Source organism: Gymnoscopelus braueri, assembly GCF_963280865.1.
Source record: "Gymnoscopelus braueri genome assembly, chromosome: 6".
Classification (NCBI taxonomy): Eukaryota; Metazoa; Chordata; class Actinopteri; order Myctophiformes; family Myctophidae; genus Gymnoscopelus; species Gymnoscopelus braueri.
Window position 1 is genome coordinate 27,653,749 of NC_137607.1, and position 26,807 is coordinate 27,680,555.

At 43.6% G+C, this 26,807-nt stretch overlaps 1 protein-coding gene across 5 annotated transcripts in view; it reads right to left on the minus strand.

The window, feature by feature from the left end:
- The window catches only part of tprb (translocated promoter region b, nuclear basket protein), a 34,643-nt gene that overhangs the window by 975 nt on the left and 6,861 nt on the right, over positions 1-26,807 (minus strand). Inside the window, exons 14-50 of one of the 5 annotated variants that reach the window (XM_080429781.1) lie at positions 26,202-26,428; positions 25,139-25,302; positions 24,886-25,022; positions 24,330-24,478; positions 22,702-22,864; positions 22,447-22,581; positions 21,840-21,980; positions 21,460-21,634; positions 20,458-20,624; positions 20,092-20,244; positions 19,769-19,885; positions 19,368-19,571; positions 18,717-18,904; positions 18,446-18,593; positions 17,846-17,983; positions 17,131-17,262; positions 16,863-16,993; positions 16,559-16,769; positions 14,648-14,794; positions 13,571-13,769; positions 12,583-12,776; positions 11,869-11,936; positions 11,552-11,739; positions 10,157-10,423; positions 9,576-9,727; positions 9,363-9,443; positions 8,636-8,818; positions 7,933-8,088; positions 5,462-5,555; positions 4,712-4,872; positions 3,039-3,107; positions 2,854-2,942; positions 2,540-2,649; positions 2,119-2,217; positions 1,681-1,819; positions 1,311-1,435; positions 896-1,021 (exon numbers count right to left, since the gene is read on the minus strand). In XM_080429781.1, coding sequence (XP_080285907.1) covers positions 896-1,021; positions 1,311-1,435; positions 1,681-1,819; positions 2,119-2,217; positions 2,540-2,649; positions 2,854-2,942; positions 3,039-3,107; positions 4,712-4,872; positions 5,462-5,555; positions 7,933-8,088; positions 8,636-8,818; positions 9,363-9,443; positions 9,576-9,727; positions 10,157-10,423; positions 11,552-11,739; positions 11,869-11,936; positions 12,583-12,776; positions 13,571-13,769; positions 14,648-14,794; positions 16,559-16,769; positions 16,863-16,993; positions 17,131-17,262; positions 17,846-17,983; positions 18,446-18,593; positions 18,717-18,904; positions 19,368-19,571; positions 19,769-19,885; positions 20,092-20,244; positions 20,458-20,624; positions 21,460-21,634; positions 21,840-21,980; positions 22,447-22,581; positions 22,702-22,864; positions 24,330-24,478; positions 24,886-25,022; positions 25,139-25,302; positions 26,202-26,428 — 5,527 coding nt within the window. Of the gene's footprint in view, positions 1-895; positions 1,022-1,310; positions 1,436-1,680; positions 1,820-2,118; positions 2,218-2,539; positions 2,650-2,853; positions 2,943-3,038; positions 3,108-4,587; positions 4,873-5,461; positions 5,556-7,932; positions 8,089-8,635; positions 8,819-9,362; positions 9,444-9,575; positions 9,728-10,156; positions 10,424-11,551; positions 11,740-11,868; positions 11,937-12,582; positions 12,777-13,570; positions 13,770-14,647; positions 14,795-16,558; positions 16,770-16,862; positions 16,994-17,130; positions 17,263-17,845; positions 17,984-18,445; positions 18,594-18,716; positions 18,905-19,367; positions 19,572-19,768; positions 19,886-20,091; positions 20,245-20,457; positions 20,625-21,459; positions 21,635-21,839; positions 21,981-22,446; positions 22,582-22,701; positions 22,865-24,329; positions 24,479-24,885; positions 25,029-25,138; positions 25,303-26,201; positions 26,429-26,807 lie in introns of those variants that run through there. The other 4 variants (XM_080429780.1, XM_080429779.1, XM_080429778.1 and 1 more) reach the window with 4 other exon arrangements.

Genomic DNA, 26,807 nt, shown 5'->3' on the forward strand with positions numbered 1-26,807 from the left:
CTTTGATGCGAGGCGGCGTGATGAGGAGGAGGAGGAAGAGGCGGCGGCGCGAGGCGGGGCTTTGATGCGAGGCGGACCTGGCTTTTGTTGTTCCCCCCACATAGCAACCAGGAAGCTACGCTAGGGGAACGCTGAACACGCGTTCACATGCACACGTGATAATAGTTATTGTCCATGATGGAGGCGCGCCGACTTAGCAGAGCTTGAGGCCGAGGAGGCGAGTGCCCGCACTGACCGGCCGATGCTCTGCTAGTCGAATCAGCGCCGTCCGAGTTTTAAACCGATAGGGAGAGAATAGATCTTTTCATGGATCACTATCCATGTGTGTGTGTCAGGGATAAACTAAAACAAATGTTAAAAGCCAGAACACAATAAAATTATCTTAACAGTCATGCTTTCAATAAACCAAATTGAAAGCATGAGCGCGCGCGCATGAGCGCGGGCGTGCGTGTGTGTGGTGGGGGCCATATATGTTAGTGCACTGTGGTTGGGAAGCCTCGTGGCTTGCATTGCCTTCTAGTGTTGGTTCTACAGAATTGCTTGGGGGGCGGTGAAAACGAGTGCTCCTTCTCCAATTTCCCTGGTTCTCCAATTTCCCTGTAACATATACATATACATACATACATATACATATACATATACATATACATATACATATACATATATATATTTATTTTGTACCTGATTGGTGTTGCTCTATTTTAGAAAAGCTTCCTGTGGACAGGTGTTGAAAATTAGCACTTGTGCTATATACACTGTAAACAATGCATCTGGTTTCGTCCAATGTAATTGTGATGTCCATATCGATGTGTGCAATCAATGGAAGCTATAGTTATCATATAATATACAGCATGTGATAAGTATCACTCAATGGGAGAACAGAAGTGTGTGTTACCTCCTCTCTTCATACGGCCACCACGGCCCTCTGGCCAGCGCTGCAGCTGTCTGCTGGGTGCAGGTCTGCTGGGTGCAGGTCTGTTGGGTGAAGGTCTAGACGGTTTCGGTAGAATACTGCTGGTATCTAGACAAAGACAAGAGGATCATCAGAGGACCATAATCAAGTTGTTGAGCAGAGTTGGTTGGAGACATACTGAACTTAACACGTGTGGTTTTGGTAGCAAAAATCTCTTCCTCAAAGCTATGCAAACTCTTTGGTGGGATTCTACTGTGGCAGCAGAGCGGTAGTTCACGCTGAACTTTGTGAATATGAGTCTCTTTCAATGAACACCAACTATGTACTTAATGCTATCAAATCACAAACCCAGGAGCAGTAGAACTGAAGCTGAATGGAAAAGAGGTTCTAACTGTACCTGCAGAGCTGGAAGAAGGCTCCTGGCTGGTGGAGGGGAGGAGGCTTGCCTCATCCGAGGGCTGGCTAGGCTCCTCAACGTCCCCCTGGGACACCACAGGATCCACTGATGCCTCTGCACTGGACCTGGAACACACAAACATTGATAGTGCCAACAACAATAAGAGATAATACTTGATTCAGAGAAAGAAAAAAAAATTGAAAAAATTGGCTGCATGAAACATAGGGTTAAGCATTGAAACAATGCTTTGAATAAACCCCAGAGACCCTGGGTCAGATCAACCATAGAGGCCAACTTATGGCCGACACACCATGAATCTGAGCCCTGTATAAGATTACTCAAAAGTGATTCAGAGAGACTCATAACAGACCTGTCTGGCTCCAGGAAGACATCATCCCTCTCCTCTCCTGGACTGGGTCCTCCTGGTGCCATCAGGCCTGGTGTGGAGGTGCTCACCATGGGCACCGACTGGGAGGCGTGTTCTGTACAGTCCTCTGAGAAGACTGTTACTGTGGGAGTCAAAATAGAAAATTAAGTTGACCTGATTGCTACACTTACAGGAAACCAGGGGCAGAGTGAGAGGACACATGCAACACAAGACGGGGGGTCAGATTTGAACCCGGGTTGCGTTTACAAGGAGCATATGATCTGATCAAAAAGGCACCCCACTCTTATATTCTTAACAATAAAAGAGCTCAGAGTTCTTGCTGAACAGGATGGACTTTAACCAATATTGAACTATGTAATTAACCTGATACAGCTATTGTCAGGACATTAGTGAGAGACAGAAAGAGGAACTGGGTGTCACCTGGTGCCGATACTTGTAAAGGTGTGGTGGGAACAGTGCGTCCACCAGAGTCCTCTTCATGAGATGACAGGAACAGAGGGCTGTCATACATCCCCAGACCTGCAATACACACACACACACACACACACTTACTAACTGGTTCCTATTGGGATATATCCTGTAGAGATATATCAAATTATATGAGACAAAGAACACAATACATAGATGACAAGAAGAGGAGAGGCTCATCCAGCTAATGCTCGGCCATTTAACTTGAAGGGGTTGGACACCCTATTAGTTAGAGGCACTGCCACCCCACCTATAAGTCTTTCATTATTATCATTTGGTTTCATAGGAGGTTGTGTGTTGAATTGTCTAATATTTCCCAGAGACCTTTCCAACCCGAGTATATATAAAAATACCACACAGTGTGGTGACGAACCTCCTTGTGATGCAAGCTGTCCTAGGTCTGAGTGGGAGGAAGAACTGGCCTGGGGGAAGTCCTCTGGAGAGCCAAACCTGAACCGAGGAACACCTGCCACCTGAGGGGAACTGGTGCACACATACACACACAGAGCAAAGAGTCAAGAACAATACAAACTTGAGTGGTGTGTGTGTGTGACACTATAATAACTTGCAGTGGCAGAAGTCGTATAATTTCAATACAGCCCAAGCTAGTGAAAAAAAGATATATTTAAAAATCTGCTTTCCATTCCTGATTTCATACTGTGCAGGCATGCTTCCAGTGTGACTTACAGGATTGCCTGATCAAAGCCATCGGAACGGTGTACCACCAGAGTGGGGGTGCTGGGAACCATCCTGTCATCGTCATCAAAAAAGTGCTGCTGCAGACAGACAGCAAAGTGATGTGGATAAACAATAGCACACACCCACATAATAGAACACGTCAGTATGTTATATTGGTGAACTGATACACTTACTGAACTGCTGGCCATCCCAGGTGTAAGCTGAGGGACTCTGGGGACAGACTGGCGACGAACGGGCATACGCTGCAAGACAACATTGTGTGACAGCATCACAGATCTGCAAGTGTCTGGCCGCATCAAACATGCTCTCTACTAGGGCTACATCCACACCAAGACAAGTACCTTTTGCTACAGTACTTTTGCACCTAATATCCACACTACTCCTGCGTTTTAAAACGTTTTTTTTTTTGTGTTTACATTTTAGTCTAGACGGCAGGAATAAAGACTAGAAAATGAGGGTGGCACCCACGTTTGCTTCCTGATTGATTCTTATGTAACGTGGCCTTCCCTCCTTAACGTCACTATTACATGATCCTTTTCCGGAAGAAAACAAATGTTTTGACAACTAGTAGTTAATTCAACATGGACAACGAATTACAGGCATTACTGACCTAGTTAACTATGCCAGCTGTTGTGCAGTTAAATTCTTTTTTTTATCATGCCATTTACTGCCTACATGCGCAGGAGGCAAGCTAATTGACCCATATGTGGAAGGAGCAACAACAAATATGAGGGTGCCTGTGGATGTACTTATCAAGGTAGCATGCAGTATACGTTGTATTACCAGAGTGACAAGGGAAGACTCGCTACTGCATTGATATATCGACAAGTTTGTTATATTTTGTCAGAAGATATTTTACCCGGCTGACCCAGCCACACTAAAATACGCTGGTTGAGCAAAGGAGCTGTGCTCAAAGGTTCCTTTCAATTAGTATACAGTACATCTAGAAATTTGACATGAACATCATTGTTACAGACATTGCTTGAATTGGGCAGGAACTCCCCAGTACAGAGTACCAATTCTTCTGACTTTTGCCCACCTGAGCAGTGAGCACCCTTATTACTTATGACATACCACCAGATACTGGTGAATCTAGGTACGCATGTTGGGAAGCTGCTCCCCCAGCGCTTTCAAGGCTACCTGCAGCCACCTTGATGGAGGAAATCCTGCAAAATTATGGATTTCATGTTTGACCAATCTCTCACACCTGAGTTTTCACAAAACTTGAGTATTAAGGTTTCATATTAAAGTCTAAGCTAAAGAACATTTCCATGAATGAAATTCAACATTTATCATCTGAATTAGTTCTTTGGTACGACTACAATGTTTGGAAACATGTGTGGGAAGGTGCTAAGCTGACACAGCTTCTACTTAAAATTGTCCCATTCTTTGTGCCATAATGGCACCAAGTACAAAAGCAACTGTTGAAAAAGGTTTCAGTATGTTTAGCAGCATTTGTGCCTTTCAGCATTGGACACACACATGCCCAAACACCACATCTGGCCCGCATAAAGTAAAATTTGAACCAATCCTGCCCGCAACTTAAAATGTGTTTGGCATGCCTGTGTTTGGCATGCCTGACCTAGATGGAGCGTCAAAAGATGGTCATTTTAAAACAAAAGCAAAAACATATTGGTGTAGATGTAGCCTAAGAAATATATAACCAAGTACTATCAAGGTAGTACTATCAGGTGAAAAATAAAACAATTTCTTTCATTCATTTATAAAATTGATTTTATTTAATAAAATGGCAAAAAACATACGATAAAAGCAGAGAAACAGAACAAAATGGGAGTGCCAAGGGTCAACTGTGTGGCTAAAAGGTTACATTTCTATCCTTTTATACCTGGACCTGAGCTGGGGGCCCCAGCTCCTGTGTCTGGGCAGGGTGGATGTTTAGGCGGGGGGGCAGTTGGTTTGGTGGTCTCCGTGGTGACTGGGACATGCGTTGACTGGAACTTGTGATTGGTTGCTCTGTGGAGAAGGCTTCCATCATGTTTCCTTCAACTGAGAAAAAGAGCAAGATTTAACAAATTAGTTTGGACCTGGTTTTCAACAGCGACTGTTAAACTATGGGTCAACACCCAAGACGGGTCATGGGTCAATTTCTGGTAGGGCCCACCAGTAAAGTGGTTAGTTAACAATATGTTTTAATATGTCTGGGTACCAAGATGTCACTGTATCTGCTCAATTTGGGTCTCAGCCACAAAAGGTTTCAGAAAGCGTATACACTATATACAGAGCTATATGTTACAGAGCTATAAAATAATGTAAAGACAGTAAAAACGTCCACACGCCAACCAAATAACGTTTATGTGTTTTAGTTGAAAATAAATTCTGCATAGCACTAATAGGTCTGCCACCCTCTGCCCCAGACGGACAATAACATATTACAGCTTTCTCAGTCATCACTAAGTGGTCAGATAGCTAATTCTACGTCGGGACGAAAGAGAGAGAGGGAGTGTGTGTGTGTGTGTGGGGTGGGGGGATACATTGGGGTGTGAGCGTCTGTGTCTGTGAATGTGCGTGTGGAGAGACGGGGGCGGGTGTATGTGTGTGTATGCATGCTTTTTGTCAGCGTTTTCCTGGATCTTACAGCTGGGTGTCTGGGAGTCGGCCGGCCGCTGGGTGGAGTCAGTCGCTCCCAAGCTTTCCTCAGTCTCCGTGCCTGGATCAGTCACATCAGCTCCCTGGTAAGGGAGACAAAGAGAGGTGTGTCAAAGTCATCAAAATGAAAGAGGGAAATCCCAATGGGAAAGACAGAAAATGATAGAAAGGGTGAAAAATTAAAGAGAAAAGTAAAGACGAGGGATGGGTGGGAGAGTGTACAGGAGAGTTCCAACACACCATCATGGCTGCTGCCAGGTTATATTGGCAGGGCACCACAAGTCGATTATGATTCATTTCCCCCTACCCTGGAAAAACAGCAGCCATATGCATACACACATGAAATATAATACAAACGGGGGCTATAGGGGTGTCACACCGTTTCTGTGACAAAAAAATACTTTCCTGGATCTAGAGATTCCCTGGCTTTTCTTTTGAGGACAGGGAATTTAATATAGGCTCATTCTTTGTTTCACGACTTTGATGAAAAAACCCAGAGAAGCGACAGTAGCCCATCGTACGTTTTACAATTTGCTAATTGGTAATTGAATTGAATCAACCTTACAGTGGACACAATGATGGACATGAGACAGACCATAAGTAATGGTTTTAAAAAGCGTTTACATTGTCCTATGATTTCAGCATGTTATTTGAAAATATATTTATAGTATTAGTTGAGAGCATATTAGCATATTATACAGTATGTATTATTCTATACATTTATTGATATTATATCAGTTAAATAAAACTGGGTTGTTCCACTTAAAGGGCAAGACCACTTTGGTAGAGGTTTGGGTTGTATAGTTTCCTTGCCATGATGTAACTCCAAAGGTGGACAAGAAATGAAAAATAATTGCTCCATTAAGTAGAAATTGATAATTCAAAATATGCTCCTCATTGACTTACATTGTACACTGAAACAGCTCTCAAAGTCACTCTTTTAGCCCGTAAACGAACACAAACAAAGCTGATTCAGACAATATAGAACATCACCAAACCCAGTACCGTTTATTTTTTTAATAAAAATGTCAACTTCCTGATGATTCACAACTGATAATAAAGGGGTGTAGGGGGGTGTTGTCCGCTTAGCTTAGTTATGACTGCCTGCTTTTTTTCTTCTTTTAAAAAAAATGTATTTTATGTTGTTGTTGTTGTTGTTTAATTTATTTGTACTGTTGTGTTGTTGGTCTTTGTCTGTTATGTTATGTCATGTTTATTTGTTGAAAAATGAATAAATACTTTAATTACAAAAAAAACTTCCTGATGATTTTACTATTTGAAGATCCGGATCCGTTGATCCAGTCCGGGTTTTTCTAATAAAAATAGCAAAATCAACAGTAAGTTAACATTTTTATCAAAAAAACAAACAGTACTGGGATGATGTTCTATATTGTCTGAATCAACTTTGTTTACATGCTAAAAGAGCGACTTTGAGAGCTGTTTTACTGTACAATGTAAGTCAATGGGGAGCATATTTTGAATGATCAATTTCTAATCAATGGAGCAATTATTTTGTATTTCTTGTTCACCTTTGGAGTTACATCATGGCAAGGTAACTACACAACCCAGACCTCTACCAAAGTGGTCTTGCCCTTTAAAGTCTAAAGTGTAACAAGACTGGGTCCAATAACAGTCCAACTTCCCACAGATTATGGACTTCATGTGGCCAGTCTATAACGGCAGTCTATGACTTATGACTTATGATATGACTCCATATTTGGGCAAGTTTTCAGTCTCGTTCCACCACCACTCACTTCCTTATTGACGGCATGGCTCTGAAAGAGTCTAGCCGATGATGTCACCGGTCAATCCGATCCTTTTTGACTTCCATTATAAGTGATTAAAAGTAAAAAAATATATATTTAGAAAAAGGTATACAGGTGTAAACTAAAATGGGTTAGTGATACTGGGATTCCACGTTAGCCTAGTACCAGTGTGCACAAGAAATGTGGCGCTGATTGGTCTAGTGGTTTGTGAGATTAGCTATGGACACAGAGAGACAGACAGACTCTGTTCTAGACGGATACTTCTTTCAGACCCACACAGTTAAAAAAGGGGGAAAAAAGCCTCAAGGTGGAACTGGGGAATCCATTCCAATCATTACTGCCATTGCAGATTATGTGTACAAGTAAGGCCAAGGTCGCTTTAGTATTCATCTAGACACTGTGATTCATCCTGCTTAACGTGTGTGTGTGTGCGTGTGTGTACACACACACACTGGCACAGAACTAAAGCAAGGTAAATAGCTAAAGTCAACACACACCTTGTACACAGACAGACGTAGTTATGACAAGAGGGATAACAACACACATGTGGCGGGGGGATGAGAGTGTGGAAAAACTGAGTGGGTGGGCAGAGGAGGGCGTGTGTGCGTGTTTGCGTAACAGAGTGTGTGAGGGCAAGTAATAGTTCAGAGCAGTAACTCTGGGTGTGTGTGCATGTGCGATGTGGTGATCGAACCTCTGTGTCGTCTCCCTCATAGGCCTCATTGCCGTCCCCGCTCCCTTCATTGCTGTCCTCCCCTTCCTCTCCGATTGCACCGTCATCCTCATCTTCATCTTCCTCATCCTCCTCTTCCTCATCGTCATCTTCCTCCTCATCCTCTTCATCGTAGTCCTACGGTAGCCATGAAAACCGGTATTTACAGACAATATCTTACAGACTACAGCACTGGTTCTCAAAGTGGGGTCTGGGGACCCCCAGACGTCCTTGAAGGGGTTCCTATTATGTGTCCCCTCTATTATGTGTTCCGGCTATTAAAAAATAGTTGATCTACAAGATCGGCTATTTTTGAACGTGAACAAAATGTTTGACAACCACTCGATTACAGTATTTTCTTGATCTGGATAAATTGTACAGATCTCAATAATAATAATAAAGTTGAACATGCCATCATTGCTGTACTGTAACTCCAAAGTGTAACAGATTTAAAGTTATGTTGAATTCTTTTAAGTCGCTTTGGATAAAAGCGTCTGCTAAATGACTGTAAATGTAAAACTGTAAATGACTGTCAACGTGGTAATATAACATCAATACAATCATTTCACTTTCTAATAAATTAAGTACCTGGAATCGTTTTCTTATGCATTGTCAACATCTGCTTTGCTAAAAGTGTTTCGCAATGTGATCCTTCTTCAAAGCTTCCCAGTGGAAGATACTGTACCTGCTCATCATCTTCCTCGTCCTCTTCTTCGTCCTCCTCCTGGTCATCCTCGCTCTCTGTGTCAGTTAGTATGACGATAACGTCTTGCTGGGGCTGGTCGGGGGTGTCGGCGATGTCCAGCTCCACAGGGACAGACTGGGATGCTCCCTCCTCTTCAACCTCCTCCAGTACCTGAAACTCTCCCTGTAAGATCACATACAATACAATGTTCACCTGTCATCCATGACATGTCTCTAGGTTCTTAACTGGCATTAGACATTAACCCATTGAGACCTGAAGCCGATTCTACATGTCTCCTAAATCTCAACAGTATTCTGAAAAATGTCTGTTTCTATATCAGTGGTGCTCAATCTTTTTCATGTCAAGGACCCCCAAAATTATATGTATTTGGCCGCGGACCCCCATCAAAATATTTTGTTCTAGGGACCCCCCAGAAGCAAATATTTGAGTTACAAATGTTCACTTTAAAAATATATATATTCAAAGATTTGCACACATTTTCACGATTTTTCAAAAATAGCAGATCTACAAGCTCGTAGCGCGGCACTCGGTGCCGCGCTACGAGCTTGTATATCTGCTATTTTTGAATAGCCAAAGTGTAAAATAATGCTTTTTTTAGCTCAAATCAAAAAATGACAAAGTTCCAGGTCTTACTGGCATTAGACATTAAATAAGAAAAATAAATCCTGGAATAATGCACGGATATGATTGATGATAAATGGTTGACCTGATTGGCATCTGGACCTTCCTGGCTGTCTGTTGGCACCACTCCCTCTGCCTCAGTACTGTCCTCAGCCAGCACCTCCTCCTAGGGAGAACCCACAACACTTAAGCCTCACACAATAACCATCAGATTACTGGAAACACCCAATTTACCTTCCAATACTGTTGAACACTATAATGGTTAACATACGTAGATTAGAGGTAATTCTTCTCTCACCTCAGGGCCCACCCTCTGAATGATGCGTAACTTTTTGGGAACGGGGAACTCAGAGGGGTCCTCCTGCTCCGTGTCGGTGACCATCGACGAACTGTCCTGCTCCTCCTCACGAGGCCTCTTCGACATGGAGGAGGTGCCTGGAGTAGCTGAAACTAAATTTTAGAAACAGAGATGGGTCACATTTTAACATAACTTTTCTCACAGCTATAATATCAATGATTGTGACAATTCAATTATTAACCACTTAAAACCCTATATACTGGGGTCCCCCAATGGTCTGTACCTGCCCCCCTCCTTTTTCACTCGACACCAAATCTTTGCTGAAAAAAGCTGATCTGTTGTGATGTCTTGTGAGCTTGTAGATCTGCTATTTTCTCCAAATATTTGTCTATTTTCGTTGAATGTTCACCTATTATGACAAGTCTAGAATAGAATGCTAGGGTTCATGTTAGCGTAGCCAGACAAGTATTCCACAATCTCTGAATGCTATATAGAGTCTGGAACCACATCTCCCCGAAAGCCGTTCACGAAAATATATTTTAACCATTTCTTTCTCTCCTCATAACATTAATGAGTCTCACCGGTGCCGAACACAGCCGAGGACGTCGAAGGTCTCTCCACCTGTGAGCTGGGTGCTGCCTCCATCACCATGGACGGTGGTTCCTGGGTGGCGCTCTGCTGCTGCGTTGGTTGAACAAACGCGGTGGTCTGTGTCTGCGTCTGCTGCACAGTCAGCATGGGACCAGCCAGTGTGGTCTGGACATTGGGGCTGGTGGAACGCACAGAGCCGCTGGCACTGCCGTACACGGTCACATGCTCCACTGGAGGACCCTCACTGGACTGCATGGCTGGAGAAGAGGGAAAAGAAAGTGGAACACAGTGCTTTTTAATAGTCCTGCTTCCATTAAGATTAAAAGAACATCTGTGATAGAAGTTACTATATACTGGTCTTTGCTATGCTAAATACATACATGGTCCAAATAAATTGTCAAAGAGAGAACATTCCATTCAGTTGAGACCCCTGTGTAGCAAGGTCAAGATCATACCGATAAGCCTTAAGGTCTTTTCACATGGAAGGCGATTGATGCACACAGTAATTCATTTTGCGGCAGGTATAGAGGTGTGGGCAATTGGACAGGTAGAGTGAAAAGCGGGCGTGATCCCAAGAAACGGTCGCCTATGCTCGTGTTGCGCACATGCCTGATCACTGCCAGAGTTGAACGTGTCTACCGTTTATTCTGCTATTTTCAGTGTGTGACACAGACGCACAACTAAGTATAAAGCACACTTAAAAATACTCATCTGTTTCGAGTTGTCAGTCATTAACTCATTCACTGCCACAATTATTGCTGGCCGCGTTTGCCCACTGCCAGAGATTTTTCATCGAAAAAAAAAAGTACTCAGGAGCCGAGATACAGATTTTTTAAGTTTTAAGTTAACAAGGAAGTGGATGGGAGTCTAGATCTTAAAACAATCATATCTCCTTGGTCTTTGGGTCAAATTTGAAACAAAAACTAAAAAAAAAATTACGTTTTTTACGTCAGTGGCAGGATTGGTAAACGGGAGAAATTACGTCAATTACGTCAGTGGCAGTGAATGAGTTAAGGTTCGATATACTCCTGGAGTTATAATCTAAAATATTATCCACAATGTTGTTTTATGCTTTTTTCTTGGGTGTACCCACTTTCCCACAATATACAGTAAAGCATAACCTTGTTGCAGTTGCTGAGTTACAATTAACCAAATTACAATCGGCAGCCAAACAAATGTATGCATGTTGCCAATTTCTTTATTCTGTGATATCATTCAATTGCTTTTGGGCGGAATTTCCCTTCATAAAAAGGTAATATGCTGCTACATTCTACAATTAAACATGCATCTATTGGTTCAGTTCATGCTGAATGAACATCATTTTTAAGTGAAAACCTTTCTATGTGGAATGCAAATTCTTACACATAATGCAACAACAGACTTACCTTCCTGGTTCTCCACCTGTGTAGTGGGCATGACCGTGGCCGTGGGTGTTGGGGTGGCTGGAGTGACCATGGGTCGGATGCTAGCCCTTGGGGTGGGCTTGTTGCCTGGGTTGACAGGCTGCTTGCCAGCCTGAGCCCCCACAGGAGTCGGCTTAATGTTGGCGGTCGGGGGCTCTGATGCACTGGCACTGAGAAAACAAAAAATTACACCAAGTAATGGCGTGGATGAAGTAAGCAAACCTTTAAAAAAAACTGTGCATGAATGACAAGTATACAGTATATACTATATATCCTCTGAATGAGAGTTTAAATCATACCTGCCCCTGTCTGCAGCTTGGGTGGGCTTCATCTGTCTTTGCTCTGTATTCCTTTGCTGTTCCTGGGTCTAACATTAGGACAGGTGGACAATGATCACAAACTCATAGTTTGACCATCAATGTAACAACTGGATTATTGCAGAATCGTTTCAGATTGGTAGTTAAACAAATATTCTATAGTGCTACAAGGATGATGTAACCCTGCAGATTTGTTGGAATCTTTGCATTAGGTTTTGGTTAAATTACAAACATGTGCACTTTAGCAAAAAATCTTTATGATATTAACATGTTTTGTTCACAAGATAGTGTCTACAAATCCCTTTTTTGAATTTTGGAACCACACAGGCAGTTATCAAGTTAAAACAGAAAACATAATGGCTTCAGATTTCATGTTGAGATATTAAAGGGTAAAATTTATTAACTTTCATGTCAAACTTATGAAAGTTATAAGGTATAACTGATACTCATGTTAAACAACTCATTTTCTGCATGAATTAAAAACCCTACGGTAAAGTAAACAACAACAGAAACAAAACATTTAAAGTTGATGAGGGAATCTCAATCCACTGATAAATTCCTTTCGGGTATTTGAACTGTAGCACCCTTTTCTCTTTACTTTAATAACTACTGGTTGTACAAAGATATCAACCTTTTATTTTGGTTGATTCCCATGTGTCAAGTCTGTGCTACTAAAGCCCTTAAAACCAAGCTCACCTTGCTGGGGCCCGCCTCAGGGGGCTCATCCCTCTGCTCCTGTCTCTCCTGCTGACCCCGGAGCTCCCGGAGCTCTCTCTCCTGTCGGCCCAGACGGCCCTCGTACTGAGATTTGAGCGCGCTCACGCGCACCTCCAGCTCCTCGCGCTGCTGCTTCAGCTCCTCATTTTCCTTCTGTAGAACGTCCTTAGTGGCTGGAGAAAAACAAACGAGCAAGCATTTTAATTAGGAATAGGGATGTGTGCCTAGAAAATCAATACAGCCGAGTATCACTATATTTTTCACCATACTGTATCAATTGCACAGCCCCTCCTGTTGATATGTATGCTGCTTGTAGTTTTCTCCGTTTATCTGTCACTCGCTCAATATTGTTGGCATGAATTGCCATTTTGTTCCGTTTCAAAGGCGGAAATCCTGCTCAGTTAAAATGGTATGCATTTGATTGATGTCCGTATTGGTGTTTGTATAATACAGAGGATATGCAGTAGGTGTGCCCCAATGCAATGTCTTTAACCATCCCTATTCCCTAGTATCCCTATTTGGGGAATTAATTATTTTGTGCAGATCTGCAAGCTCAGCGAGTCACGATGAGACGCGTTGTGCGAGCTTGTCAATTTTCGCTATTTGCCATACAGTGAAGTGTATAGAGCTTAAGTAGTTAAAATAGTGATGTTGTAAGAGATTTCAGCTCCAAATTTACCACTTAAACCCTCTAATACTTTGTTGACCAGTGTACCCCAGGGGTCTACGTTTCATCCCCTCCTTTTTTCCCTCTATACAAAATCTCTTTCCTCAAAATAGCTGATCGACAAGCTCACAAAATGTCTCAACACAATTTGTTGTGATCTTGTAGATATATTTCAGCATTATGTTTGTCTACTTTCACCAAAGGTTCGCCTATTATGACATGGTGCTAGGGTTCATGTGGTTAAGACACATGCTACAAGTGGACATGATCAGGGATCTAAGATGAGCACTCCACTCTTACCTGCGAGCTGGTTGATCTTCTGTTTGGCACCCACAAAAGCTTTCCTGGTCTTTTCCTCCTTGTCGGCCATCTGCTGCTTCAGCGTGTCCTCCTGGGTAGCCCTGTCATGCAACTCCGACCTCATCCTGCCCATCTCTACCTGCAGCCTGGTTGACTGCTCCTGGGCCGCACGCACCTCCGAATCACGCTCCCCGAGCACCTGGCGCAGGGCAGACAGACATAATCATGTTTATAATCATGTTTAATGCTTCAGTTGATAACACGTTATTTTGGCAGTCGACACCATCAACAGATACTTGTCTTAATAATAATAAAAATCATATTTAAAGCAATTCAATGTTTTATATTATTGTCTCTGCCAGTACGGAAGACCAAAGGCCCGGAGATACGTTTTCGCTCCTGTATGTCCGTTTGTCTGTGAGCAGCTAATCTCCGGCACCGGTGTGAAACTTTGCATGCACAATTCGTTACACATTATCTCTGTAGTCATGTGATCAAGAAGTATCCATAATGATTGCAGTGGAACTTTGCACACAGTCACAATAGGACAAGAACAACCTCCACCACCAATTTTTAAAATGGGCCTCATGGTGGTGCTACAACATCCCACATACGGTTTTCGCCTTATCTCTTGAACCGTAGGTCATATAATCAAAATCATTTTTTCCCTGGATTCCTTGGACCATCACTCTTCATATAGGCCCCGGCCATTGGTGCCAGATTACATTTTCCACCATTTTGCGTTTTCTTCAAAACACACTTTTTGCTACTACTCCTCACAAATCGGTACACGTCATCTCTGGGGTCATGTGATCAAGATGCCTCAGTCAGATTTTTCAGATCCCATTCCAGGCTATGACTGCCGTCCAAAGTTTGCGGGCCCTGGGTAGGCAACCTGGCCTGGTAGAGACCTGAGCTCCGAGGAGCACACTTTTGTAGTTATTTCTTTGTGATATTTTCTTTCGGGTGAGTACGCTTTCATTTTGCAGGTCACTCCGAAAAGTAAGATAGATCTGCAGACAATTAACATTCAAATGGATGAAGGAAATAGAAAAGGGTGACATGATGGTCTCTGACCGTGTTGAGGTTCTCCAACTGTGCCTCAAGATCTCTGGTTCTGGTTTCTGCCTGGGCCAGGGAATCTCTCAGGCCCTGAAGCTCCTGGACTGAGGCTTGATGGGCCTCCTGGTCCTGGGACGGGCCCGCTGCTGCCTCAGCCACAATCTGGAGGAACCACGGCATGGCATGTTAATGAAGACTCAAACAGTGCCTTGCATAAGTATTCACCCCCCTTGAACTTTTCCACATTTTCTAGCGTTACCAACTGGAATGAAATGGTCTTCACCATTTCATCAACACAAAATGCACAATGCTTTGAAAGTGGAAAATACATTTTATTGGGACACAAACAAAAATTAGGGCCCAAAAGCAGTCACACAAAGCTTAGTCACACTTTCTTTCAACAATGTCTTTCTTCTTGCCACTCTTCCATAAAGGCCAGATTTGTGAAGTGCACCACTAATAGTTGTCCTGTGGACAGATTCTCCCACTTGAGCTGTGGAGCTTTGCTGCTCCTCCAGTTTCACCATGGGCCTTTTGGTTGCCCGGCCTGCCAGTTTAAGTGGCCCTGTCTTGGTAAGTTAGTGGTGATGCCATACTCTTAACACTTTCGGATGATGTATTTAATAGTGCTCCGTGAGATGTTCAAAGCTTGGGATATTCTTTTATAACCCAACCCTGATTTATACTTCTCCACAACTTTATCACTGACCAGACTGGCAGTCTTGTTTTCCTGTAAAGTTGCTTGTAAATATTCATAGTTGCAGGTTGCTTTTGTTTGGGCTTGTTTCTGAAGTGTAGTAGCCTATTTGAGCTTGTTTTCAAGATACTTTTTTGAAAATGGCAGATGTAATAGGGCTCAAGTGGTAAAACTGGTCGTTTCTTTTGGGCTTGTTTTCATAGACCTGGTTGCTCGTTTCACTCAGAATCTGGCAACACTGGGGCCCTCAGTTTGGACCAAAACAAAAAACACGTGGTAGCCTACTGCTCTGCTTTGGAGTTGATCAATCGGTATAGGAATTTAGAGTTGAGAATATGGTATCTAGTTCAAATGGGCGACGGGCAAGGTCTCTGGCTTATTTAGGCTTGGCTTCTGCACCAGTAGCAGACGAGAGGTGTACTCTACGGAGCCTTTTCCACCACCCCCAGGCTCGGCCCCCAGAGCCGCGGTAGAACATTGAATCGGCCATCGCCTGGTGGTCAATCTGAGAATGCAACACTTCCGCATTTAATAAAATATTTTCGTTTGTGCGTCCGCTCAGAACTCTATGGACACGCCTTTTCGACTCAATATTCAGTACTTCCGGCAGACAGACCCAATCAGAGTGTAGACCACTTTAAACTTCCGGCAATCTTCCGGGTGCTTCAAACGCCACTGAGCTACTTTCATAGAAATGAATAGCTGGGGGCGGGGCAATCCGCCCTCTATATATATATATATATATATATATTATAACTATGGCCTGTCAGGACCCGAACGAAATAGGTTGTCGGCAAAAGACGCTTTCAAACGCCTTCCACCCCCGACGTCGGTGCGGTGGAGAGCTAGCTTTAGGGGTTTCAGAGTAAAGGGGGTAAATACATATGCACTCAACACTTCAGATTATTTTCTTTAAATCATTTCGAAAACCATGTAATATTTCCCTCCCACTTCAAAATTATGCACTACTTTGACTAGGTCTTTTACATAAAATCCCAAGGTTCAAGGGGGTGAATACTTATGCAAGGCACTGTACATCGGTGAAAGTGCACCCATAATTAAACTGAACAGTTTCAAATATTTGTGAAGAACGTGGAACGTGGAGGAATGTGAGGAACATTCCTCGGGTAAGCCAGATTCAAACTTGAGTCCTTGCGACTCACAAGGAGCATGTGGTTAGTGCATAGTGTGAACTGGCTGAGCCACCAATTTCTGTTTCCTCCACACACCTTGTCATGTTCCATCTTGAGCTCATCATACTGGGTCTTGTAGCGTCGGCCGATCTTCTTGACCTGGGTGATGGTGCGAAACTTCTCCTGCAGATCCTGGTTCTTGACCTCCACCTCCCTCCTCAGGTTGGTCCTCTCCTCCGCCACCTTGCCCATGTTCTCACGCAGGTTCTGCAGCTGACTCTGCAGGGAAGTCACTGACCCGCTGCACCTGCAGACAGAAATGACAGGGGTTCAGGAATGAGGGAATTGAGAGTTGGGGACCTGTGTGAGGCATGAGCAAGTTAAAGGTCCCCCTCATCACCTGGACACCTCTGCTTTGAGGCGGCTGTTCTCCTCGGTGAGCTGCTGGAGGCGTTTGAGGTGCATCTCCTTCTCTGAATGCATACGCTTGTATTCCTCTGGATCTGTGTCTTTCTGCTGGCTCACCAAGACCTGGAGAAACACATGAGGGACAAACTTAGTGTAACTATTAATGTACATTACAATATTTGCATTCTCCTTTCAACAAGATCAAAATGTGAGAAAGCACAATACTTTGCTAACTGTTCTAGTCTAGGTGTCCAGCTGACCTGAGTGCGGTTCCTCCAGCGTTTGATCTCTTCTTCCAGAATCTTCTTCTCAGCCTGCAGCATGCTGCTCTTCTCACTCAACTCTGAGTTTGCCTGCTGCATCGGCATGATGTCCGACTCCAGCTTACGCACCTGAATGACACAGGGGGAGAGAGGGTTAAAGCTAACCCCAAACTTAAGTATAATTACCGTAATTTTCGCACTATAAGCCGCACCTGAATATAAGCCGCAGCAGCTAAATTGAATGATTTGTACATATATAAGCCGCACTGGACTATAAGCTGCGGGTGTAAAATCCATAGATTTAGGAGGTCCCCTAGTGGCCGTTAGCTGTAAAAATCCATAGATAAGCCGCACCATTATATAAGCCGCAGGGTCGAAAAATGGGAAAAAAGTTGCAGCTTATAGTCCGAAATTTACGTGATTTAGTTTCTATAGTTGAAATGATAGTTTGATAAAAAGGAGTATTGCTTATTGATAAAGCGCAGTGCTCCCTCCTCCTCAACAAATTAACACTACTACTTTTTAATTTGATTATCTTTTTTCTTTTTTTTTTATTAAATTTGTTACACTGTTATCATGTTGTAATCTGTTGTACTGCTTTGGCCCCATCTTGGCCAGGTCTCTCTTGCAAAATTGGTTTCATACCTTCATGAGGCTCTCTTAAATAAAGGTTACACACAAACAGAATCCTTTCACTGAACACAGCTCTTACCTTGGCCTGGGTCTGTTGAAGCTCCTGATCCATCCTGTCCTTCTCCTCTCTCAGCATCTTGTTGGTCTCCATCAGGACACTCATGGTCTCCGTCTTCTTCATCAGCTCGTCGTGCTGAGCCAGCGTCTTGGCCGTAACCTGGTCAAACGACAAGGTTTAACACACCACCACTTGGACATGGTAAAAGAAAGATGCCTGTGTTGTGTGCCTACCTACTTCTAAATGCCATGTCTAAAATGATACAGGCAATGTGGAGCAGGCGTCTCAGGCTACATGTGCAAGAGACTTCCACGGTGCTTATGATGTTGTGACTCGGGAAAAGTGATAATTCCTTGTAACCAGCTGTTTCATTGTTACCTAAATGCCATTACCACAGCTTCTGTTTGTAAATGGACCTATATACACTCTACAAAACACTACATTTTAAATACAAGAAGCCACGCATCATAATATAAATCTCATTCCTGTTCTTACAATGCGGTGGTGCGACGTAGGCCCGAACGTCTAGTAATTTAAAAAGGGGATAACCGATAGTAGAATTGCCAATTTACCACATTTACTAAATGTATAGGTCAGGGGGTCTATACACCTAATACTGACCTGCATTCTCTCCCTCTGTGTGTTCAGGCTGTCCTGCGCCTCCTTCAGCTCTCGCTCTAGGTGCTGCACCCTCAGACGGTGACGCAGGCTCTCCCCCTGGGCCACCTCGAAACGAGACTCTGCAATCTCCTTCTCCCGACGCACAAACCTGGGATAGCACAGGGGCACAATTTAGCTCTCAGTTAAATTTACTGCATGCACTTCAGTGTTTCTTTCCTATGTGAGACACCTTGTTTATCAAAGCTTGTTATTTATTCATATTATTTTTCACCTGAGTATCTCCAGGACTTGGTCTTGAGATTTGCCCTCCTCAGTGAGAGAAATGTTCATGGGGCTCTCGTTGGCAGCACGTTGCAGATTAGCAGCCATCTTGCTGCTCATGGTCTGGATCTGCTCATGAAGCAGTGTGTTCTGTCTCTGCAGCTCCTCAGAGCGGGTCTCCAGTTTTGACATCTCTTCCTGGAAGACATTCGAGATTCAAAATATAATGGTTAATTCAGTGATTTTATCATGGTATACATTTATTTTGTTGACCTTTACATTCAGGCTTTTGCGACTGGCCTAAAGGCGGCAACATTCAAATTAACTAAAACTTTTTTCGCCTTCGGTAAGTCAATTGCAACAAAATGGTATTTGTTGCTAAGATTTGTCTGGCGGAATCCCTGGGTGTGGCTTGCATTCCCAACTTACATTGTTACTGTGTAGGCCGGTGTCCATTTATAAATAAATGTAATAATCTGATAACAGGTATTGCATAACCAGGTGGGGCATGCATTCCCAACTTGCGTTCCAGACTTACATCGTTCCCGACTTGTGTGGTCCACTCCCTGCATAGGCCGGTGCTAGTATAAATAATGCCAATATAGTAAAATTTCGTAATAATTGACCTATCCATTTATCCAGTCATCTTTTTGCTACCAACCTTGAAGATCCTCTCTTGCGCCTCCCAAGACACCTTGGCCTCCAGTAGCTGTGCACTGGCTCTCTGTGCCCTCTCCTCCAGCTGGTGCTTGAACTCGGCAGCCTGCAGGGCCTGGGCCTTGGCTGCTTGGAGGGCTTCCACGTCAGCAGCATGCAGCATCATCTCCCGCTCATATTTATCCTGGGCTTCAGCTGCCAGCTTAGCCTGGCGAACAGGAAAAATAAAAACATTTAAGACAATGGTGGTTCTAAGGGGAAGTTGTATATCGATTCTAACATTTTATTAATTCTCTACCTAGTTTATGTTCATATATCAGTACCTTGTGAAAAGATTCATGTTAGTCAAACTGCATTAAGTGGTGTTACAAGCTACTGTTGACAATATCATTTCAGGTTCCTGACCTGCTCCTGGCTGTCCAAAACAGCCTGCTTCTGCTGGGCCTCAGCCACGGCTGCTTTCTGCAACGCCTCCTTGTGGTCTGCCTGGACACTGCTCAGACTTCTCCTCAGCTCGTTCATCTAACGCACATGCACACAAAGTAAAATTAAGAAAATGCATTTCAATATTGTTGTTGCAGATTCCCCAAAAGGCGACTAAGGGCAGTCCAAAAACGTCAAACTGAATACTGTAAATGTTTTGCCCATGCACGCTAAAATGAGCCGTACAAGCCAATACGCCGTACAATACTGAGTTCATTAAATGTATTTGCCATTCAATGGTGTACCTGCTGCTCGACAGAGACCAGGGCTCTCCTCTTCCCCTCCTCCACCTCCTGCTTTGCCTTCTCTGCCTCCAGAAGCTTTTTCTCCAGCTGCCTGTGCTGCTCCTGGCCCTCTTTCACGCGGGCTTCAATAGAGGAGCGCACTTGCTCCGTCACCTAGACCCAGACCACAGGACAAAGTACCATGAAGACATGCAGGCTAATAACCAAAAATGTCCTTCCTGCTACATGCCAATATCTACAACTTGCACGCATCTCAATGTGATGCTGTAACTTTATTTGTGGTTGATAGCCATCCGTTTCATAGGCGGTGGTAAAGTAATGTGGTTTGTTGGGATCGTGTCACCAGTCACAGTAGACTAGACCCACCTGCTTCTCTTTGTTCAGTGACTCCTCCAGGCTCTGGGCCATGGCTCTGTACTGCTCCATGCTGGAGCTGGCCCCCTTCAGGCGCTCTGCCAGCTCCTCGACCCGGGTCTCGGCCTGCTGCAGGCGACCGCGCAGGTCCTCGCTGTCCTGGTCTGAAACCTGAACACCTGAAGGTGATAGAGGGGAGGGGTGTGATGTCATAGCACAGTGCATGGTTAACAATGGTTGGATGACGTTGCTGTCCGCCAGAAAGCTTGTACTTCCATTTTTCAGATTTGTTTTTTCTGTATTAAATAGTACATTGTCGTATGCAAAAATAGCTGATCTACAAGTATGTCTAAAATTAAAAAAAAAATAGGGACACCAGGTTGACAGTGGTTAAGTCTGTGTTTTTTCTTTTTTTACAATGAAAAGTATTAACAAGAACTTGTGACTAAATAACTACATTGGAACACAGGTTCGTTTTTTCCATTTCCTGAAAAGTCATGGTTTTGGATTTACAAGGCTTCTGTCTGACAGCAACGATGAGGAAAAAGTAAAGGAGTGATAGAAAGCAATACGAACTACGACTAATAAAACTATCATTCGAGTTGTGTTTGTGCTTAACCAACCGCAACATTTTCAAAGCCGACTGTTTAAGTATTTCATTGGGGTCTTTTACTATGTCTTGCCTCAAAGCCACATGAGCAAATGAGAGCTGGGCTATCAATTCGGACCTCCATCTGATAAATTAGGACAAACATAAAAATAAAGTGTCTAAATAAATACTGGACGTAAAATTGACCAATTGAAATAAAACATTTACTGGACTGGACCGATTAAATAGGCTGCCATTTCCTTTGGAAGAAAAGTACCAAAACAAGGTTAAGTTGGTCCACAAGACTCCACATCGACTTCAGTTAACTCATGGCATGCATCACTTGACTCACTACAACCTCTTTTCAAGCTAAGCATAGCCTAAACCTGGGGGTGACACAGAACTGTGTGTTTGTGTGTACAAACCTCTGAAGCTCAGAGTGGGTGTGGTGGGAGCACTGAGCACCATTCGGGCCTCCCCGCTTCCTTGCTGCCCCCTGAGGTTGTTGATCTCCAGCTGGGTGACATTGAGAAGCTCCCTGGTCTTCTGGTGCAGAGCCACTTGGGTCTCCAGTTGCCTCTTGGCCTCCATCAGCTGGATCTGAGTGAAAGAAGACACGGAGAGACACGGAGAGATGAAGTCACCATGTTTTACTTTGTCAACCTTTTGATTTCATTTTTAAAATCACCCCACTGCAAAGACGGAAAGAATAGGGGGTGTGGATGTCAAAAAGGAGATAAATCATTCTGTGGTGCAACGGCAGGTAAAAACAGATGGGCGACAGTTGGTGAGAATCCGTGCTTACATCTTGGTTCCTGTTGAGCAGATGGCGCTGCTCCACCTCGTGCTCCAGCCTCTTCTGCAGCTGGGAGATCTCCCTCTCCTGCTTCTCCACCTGGCTGTTGAGACGCTGACGGGTGTCCGTCTCAGAGCGCTCCAGAGTGGCCTACGACACATTGGAGGTTAACATTAATGGAGGGGGAGTTGAGAGTACCTCAACTCATGGGTCTGGGAGCCAAAAGTGGATTCTGTGGTTCCCAGACAGGATCACACAAGTTGGGTTGCAAGGTAACAAAAATAGTTTTGATCTAAAAAAAAAAAAAAGGTTATTGCCCAATGCCCACCAATTACTTATGGCCCACTGGCAGTCTGTGTCAGTGTTTGGAACATTTCTGCGAGTGTCACAATATTTAGTTTAAGCCTGCAATGCCTAAAATTGATACTACCGATACATTGAAACAGCAACTTTCTTTGTGCCAGATTGTATGGTGAAAACCAAGGGGAAGGAAATACACAGGCAGAAACAGCGCAGAAAAAAAACAGAACAGTACAGGCTCAACTACTAATATATTTGGGTGTGTGGTATATTGTGTGTTTGTGAAAGAGACGGCACACTGCGACAGGTGAATTACCTGGATGGTCTGAAGGTTGGTGAGCAGCAGGTTCTGGTTCCTCTGCTGGCTGAGGATGGTTTCCTTCTCCTGCATCAGTCTGGACTCCACCATCTTCAGTAGGTCTTTCTCCTTACGCACACTTTCAGCACGACCCTGAGGTGGTGGAGGGGACACGCCTCAACACTTTACAACACTTCATGTATAAAGCATGGCCAAATAACACCTGGCATGTAGATCATTCACCACAATGTTGCTTAAAACACAAATACACACCTCAGACATAGTGAGCTTCTCCTCAGCGGCCCTCAGGTCTTGTGTCATGGTGTGAACCGTCTGCTCGCTCCTCTGGGCGGCGGCAGCCATCTTCTGCCCCTTTTCCCTGAGGGAGGCAATCTCCTTCCTGTAGACCTCCACATTGTCCTGCAGCATCTCATATCTATCACCATCATCAGATGGAAGACAGCATGTCAGTTGTCTAAAATGCCATTTTCATCCATCTCTTATGTGGGGCAAAGTTGAACAATCCAAAAAATGTTCTAAATATTTTGTTGACCGACGAGAGCTGAACTCTAATTATAATTTAGTTACAGAGTTATCTTGTGCAGTGGAGTCATTGTTATATTAAATGAGAAATCCGGACATTTTAAGTGTTATCTTTGATGTGTCGTTACTCACCTACCGACGTAAACAGTGGCATTGTTTATTTCCAGAGATTCCCCTGTCGTCATATTTTCAACCCCCTCCGTTGTCATAATGGGAGTGCGTGTCATAGGGAAATTCGTCTATTATAACCGATGCAAAGTTATTTTTTTCTCTACTACTACTCATTGTGGAGTCTCATGATAGTCAAACATGCAGTGAAAGTTCCTGAGAGGCTACCGCTAATGACGAACGAGCTAACACTAGTTGCTTGTTTCTCTCCCAGAACCTGGCAACTTGGTGTTGCCATGTTGAGAAACAAGCAACTAGCGTTAGCTCGAAAAAAATAACTTTGCATCGGTTATAATAGACGAATTTCCCTATGACACGCGCTCCCATTATGACAACGGAGGGGGTTGAAAATATGACGACAGGGGAATCTCTGGAAATAAACAATGCCACTGTTTACGTCGGTAGGTGAGTAACGACACATCAAAGATTTAAGCAATGTCTGGTTCATGGCTCAATAAAATACAACAATACAAGCCTGTGGTTCAATTGTTAGGCTTTTGTACCGGGCCAGACAAAAATGTGAGTAAAAAGAGGGAAAAGCATTAGGAAATCTACTGGAAATTGACCACATGAACCATAACTTCCCATGTCATAATAGGTGAATATTCAGCAAAAACTGTCAAACATTAGGTGCAAATAGTAGATCTACAAGATCACAACCCGTCATGAGCTTGTAGATTTGCTATTTTCAGTGAAATGGGAAAAAAAATGGTATATAAAGTATATACGATATAGATATAATCGATTCAGCAATTAATCGCGAATCGGACATGGACTATTATGAATCGATTCACAAATGTCAAAAATCGATTAAAAGCGTTTTTATTGCACAGAGCAGCAGCCATATTTTGGTTGGTTATCAGAATATTGAGAAGCCTTAGTTAGAAGTCAGTATTATTTTACAAAAAAGGACTTCTTGTTGCTTTTCTGCAATTGTTGATGTTGGCCAATATAACCTTCCAGCTGACAGTGACACATCTCTTCCATTAGTTTTTATTATCAATAAAAGATAATGGAAGTAAATTAATCGCGAATCGCAATTTAATTGAATCGTAGCCCTCGGAATCGGAACCGAATCGTCAGGTACCTACCAATTTCCGCCCCCTAACGACTTAATTGGGTAAAAGGAGTTGTTTATTTATTGTCACGGGGGGAACTAAGCCTGAACATGTTTTGACTTCCACTCTTACCTCTTGGAGGCAAACTCCAGCTGGGTGGCTATCTTGGCATTCTGGGAGCGTAGGTCAGACTGCTGCTCCTGCATCTTCTCATTCTGCTCTGCCAAAGCCTTGTCGCTCTCGACGCGCTCCTTCTTGTAGGTGGAGAACACCTCCTGCAACTGCAGATGCAACCAGACACACATACTTATAATATTAAGTTGGTAAGTACAGTAGGCATATACTGCCCTCTAGTGTCAGAGCTAAGCCACTCTGGCTGATGGATAAACCTGCCCACAACAACTGATCTAGGGAAGGTTTGGGGACATTTTAGTTTATATAATGAAATTCAGAATCTGGTTACCACAAGGTTCAGAGGCACAGAATTTGTTAAACGTGTTTAATGGGCTACAAAGGTTGTGCATATCACTGATTTGGGACAGTTGAATATAACCTGTTGTCATCTGCTGGACAGTTGAATATACCCTGTTGTCATCTGCTGACATTACATGAGTTACACAAACTTCCACAATGAGGACATCCCTACTTACTCAATCCAACAGACTCACAGTGGAACTCCGAGACTCACCTGTCGCAGGGCGGCCTTGGCCTCCACAGCTTCAGCAGACTCTGCGGTCATGGAGACGAGTGCAGTGGGCGTGGCTGTGGTGGGCGTGGTTGCCGGTGAGCGGCGAGGAGTGGAGGTCAGGGACAACTCCTCTTGTCCTGTTCCTTAAGAGAAATCATAGGTCAGTAGCTCAATGGAACAGGCATAGAAGACGGCAGGCACTTTCTGATGATTTCACTTTCTTTCTTCTCAAAATAAAAATGGTGTACGATACCTTGCTGAGGGAAGCTGACTCCTGTCGCCTGGGCCAGGAGTACACGGTACATGTCCCTCTGCCTGACGATGGACTCGGTCAGCTGCATATGCTGGTTACGTTGCTCCTTCAGACCCTCCAGCTCAGACTGGGCTTTCTCCAGACTGCGCTCCACCTCACTGCGCCTAGGGTAGTACATTTAAAATAGCTTAACAGACCATTTTCTATATCGCATGCATAAGATAACTGGGTTTAACCCTGTAGTTTTCAAATCTGAGGTAAAACCTGAGACCTAAAACGTTACACAATTTTAAGCCAATCAGCATGCCTGCTTATCGTACTTGTTTTAAGGTCTTGAGATGTCCGAATGCTTGCAAACTTTCCAAAAACACAGATTCTTATGGTCTATTCTTGTCTATTCCAACATCTCACCAACAATAATAAACTTTATAATAATAATAAACTTTATTTGTATAGCACCTTTCATGACATGAAATGCAGCTCAAAGTGCTTTACAGAGCAAGAATACAATTACAGTTACAACCAATTTAACAATAAAGCAAAAAAAAAGAAGCAAAAGCATAGAACATTAAAATAATAGCAAAAGGCAGTGAATCAGGCAATACAGTGAGGAAATGGGTAACAACACAGAGATTTAAAAATCAACCAAAAAAATCAGCTAAAAGCAAGAGTTTAGAAGTAGGTCTTGAGCTGTGCTTTAAAGCTATCAACAGAGGCTGCCTGTCTTAGGTGTAATGGGAGTTTATTCCACGCTGTCGGTCCGTAGAAGCAGAATGCTGCTTCACCGTATTTTTTATATGTCATTGTAGGCACCTCGAGCAGGTCAGCACTTGAAGACCTGAGGGGCCGGTTTGGAACATATCTCTCTAGGCAGTCATAGAGGACCCAAGAGAAACATTTGGGCACAACTCAAACAACAGACATTGTGACCCATTGGGAACCATCAGGTTATTTCTCACACTCACACACACACACACACACACACACACACACACACACACACACACACACACACACACACACACACACACACACACACACACCCCCCCCCCCCCTATCTTACTTGGTGCCTGCAGTCTCCAACTCCTCTTCCTCCTGGGCTTCACTGAGATCCCTGATGGCCACCAGAAGGCGCTGGTTCTGCTGCTGCAACTCCTCCACGCTGCGGAAGGTCACCAGGTGCTGGCTGATCACCTCAGACGTGCTGCTGATGTCAGCTGAGCTGAGCTCCTCTTCCAGGACCACATGGTTCCCACGGGCCTCCTCCAGCTCCAGCAGCAGTACACGCACCTGGTGGGAAGAACGGCATGTGGTTTATAACAAGACTAGTGCTACATCCGAATTGTCTTTTCTTAACCACTTTTATTTGACCTCAATGGAAAATGTCATGAGGTCAAGGAGAGATGTGAAAGCTGAACTCTAAAAGATAAAAAATAAAATAAAAAGATAAGCGCAGTGCCAATAGTCATTGCACATACTGTGTACTAGGTGACGTAATTATGCTACGGTGGATGTTATTAATGTAGGTCTGCTGTGATGAAACTACAATTTTCTGCAGATGGACAACTAAAAGCTCTTTTTTTCTAGGCTTAGACGAAAAACATTTACAACCAAGTATACATTAATGTTCTCATCTGTGTATTGCACTAACAAGCAAACACACACATTT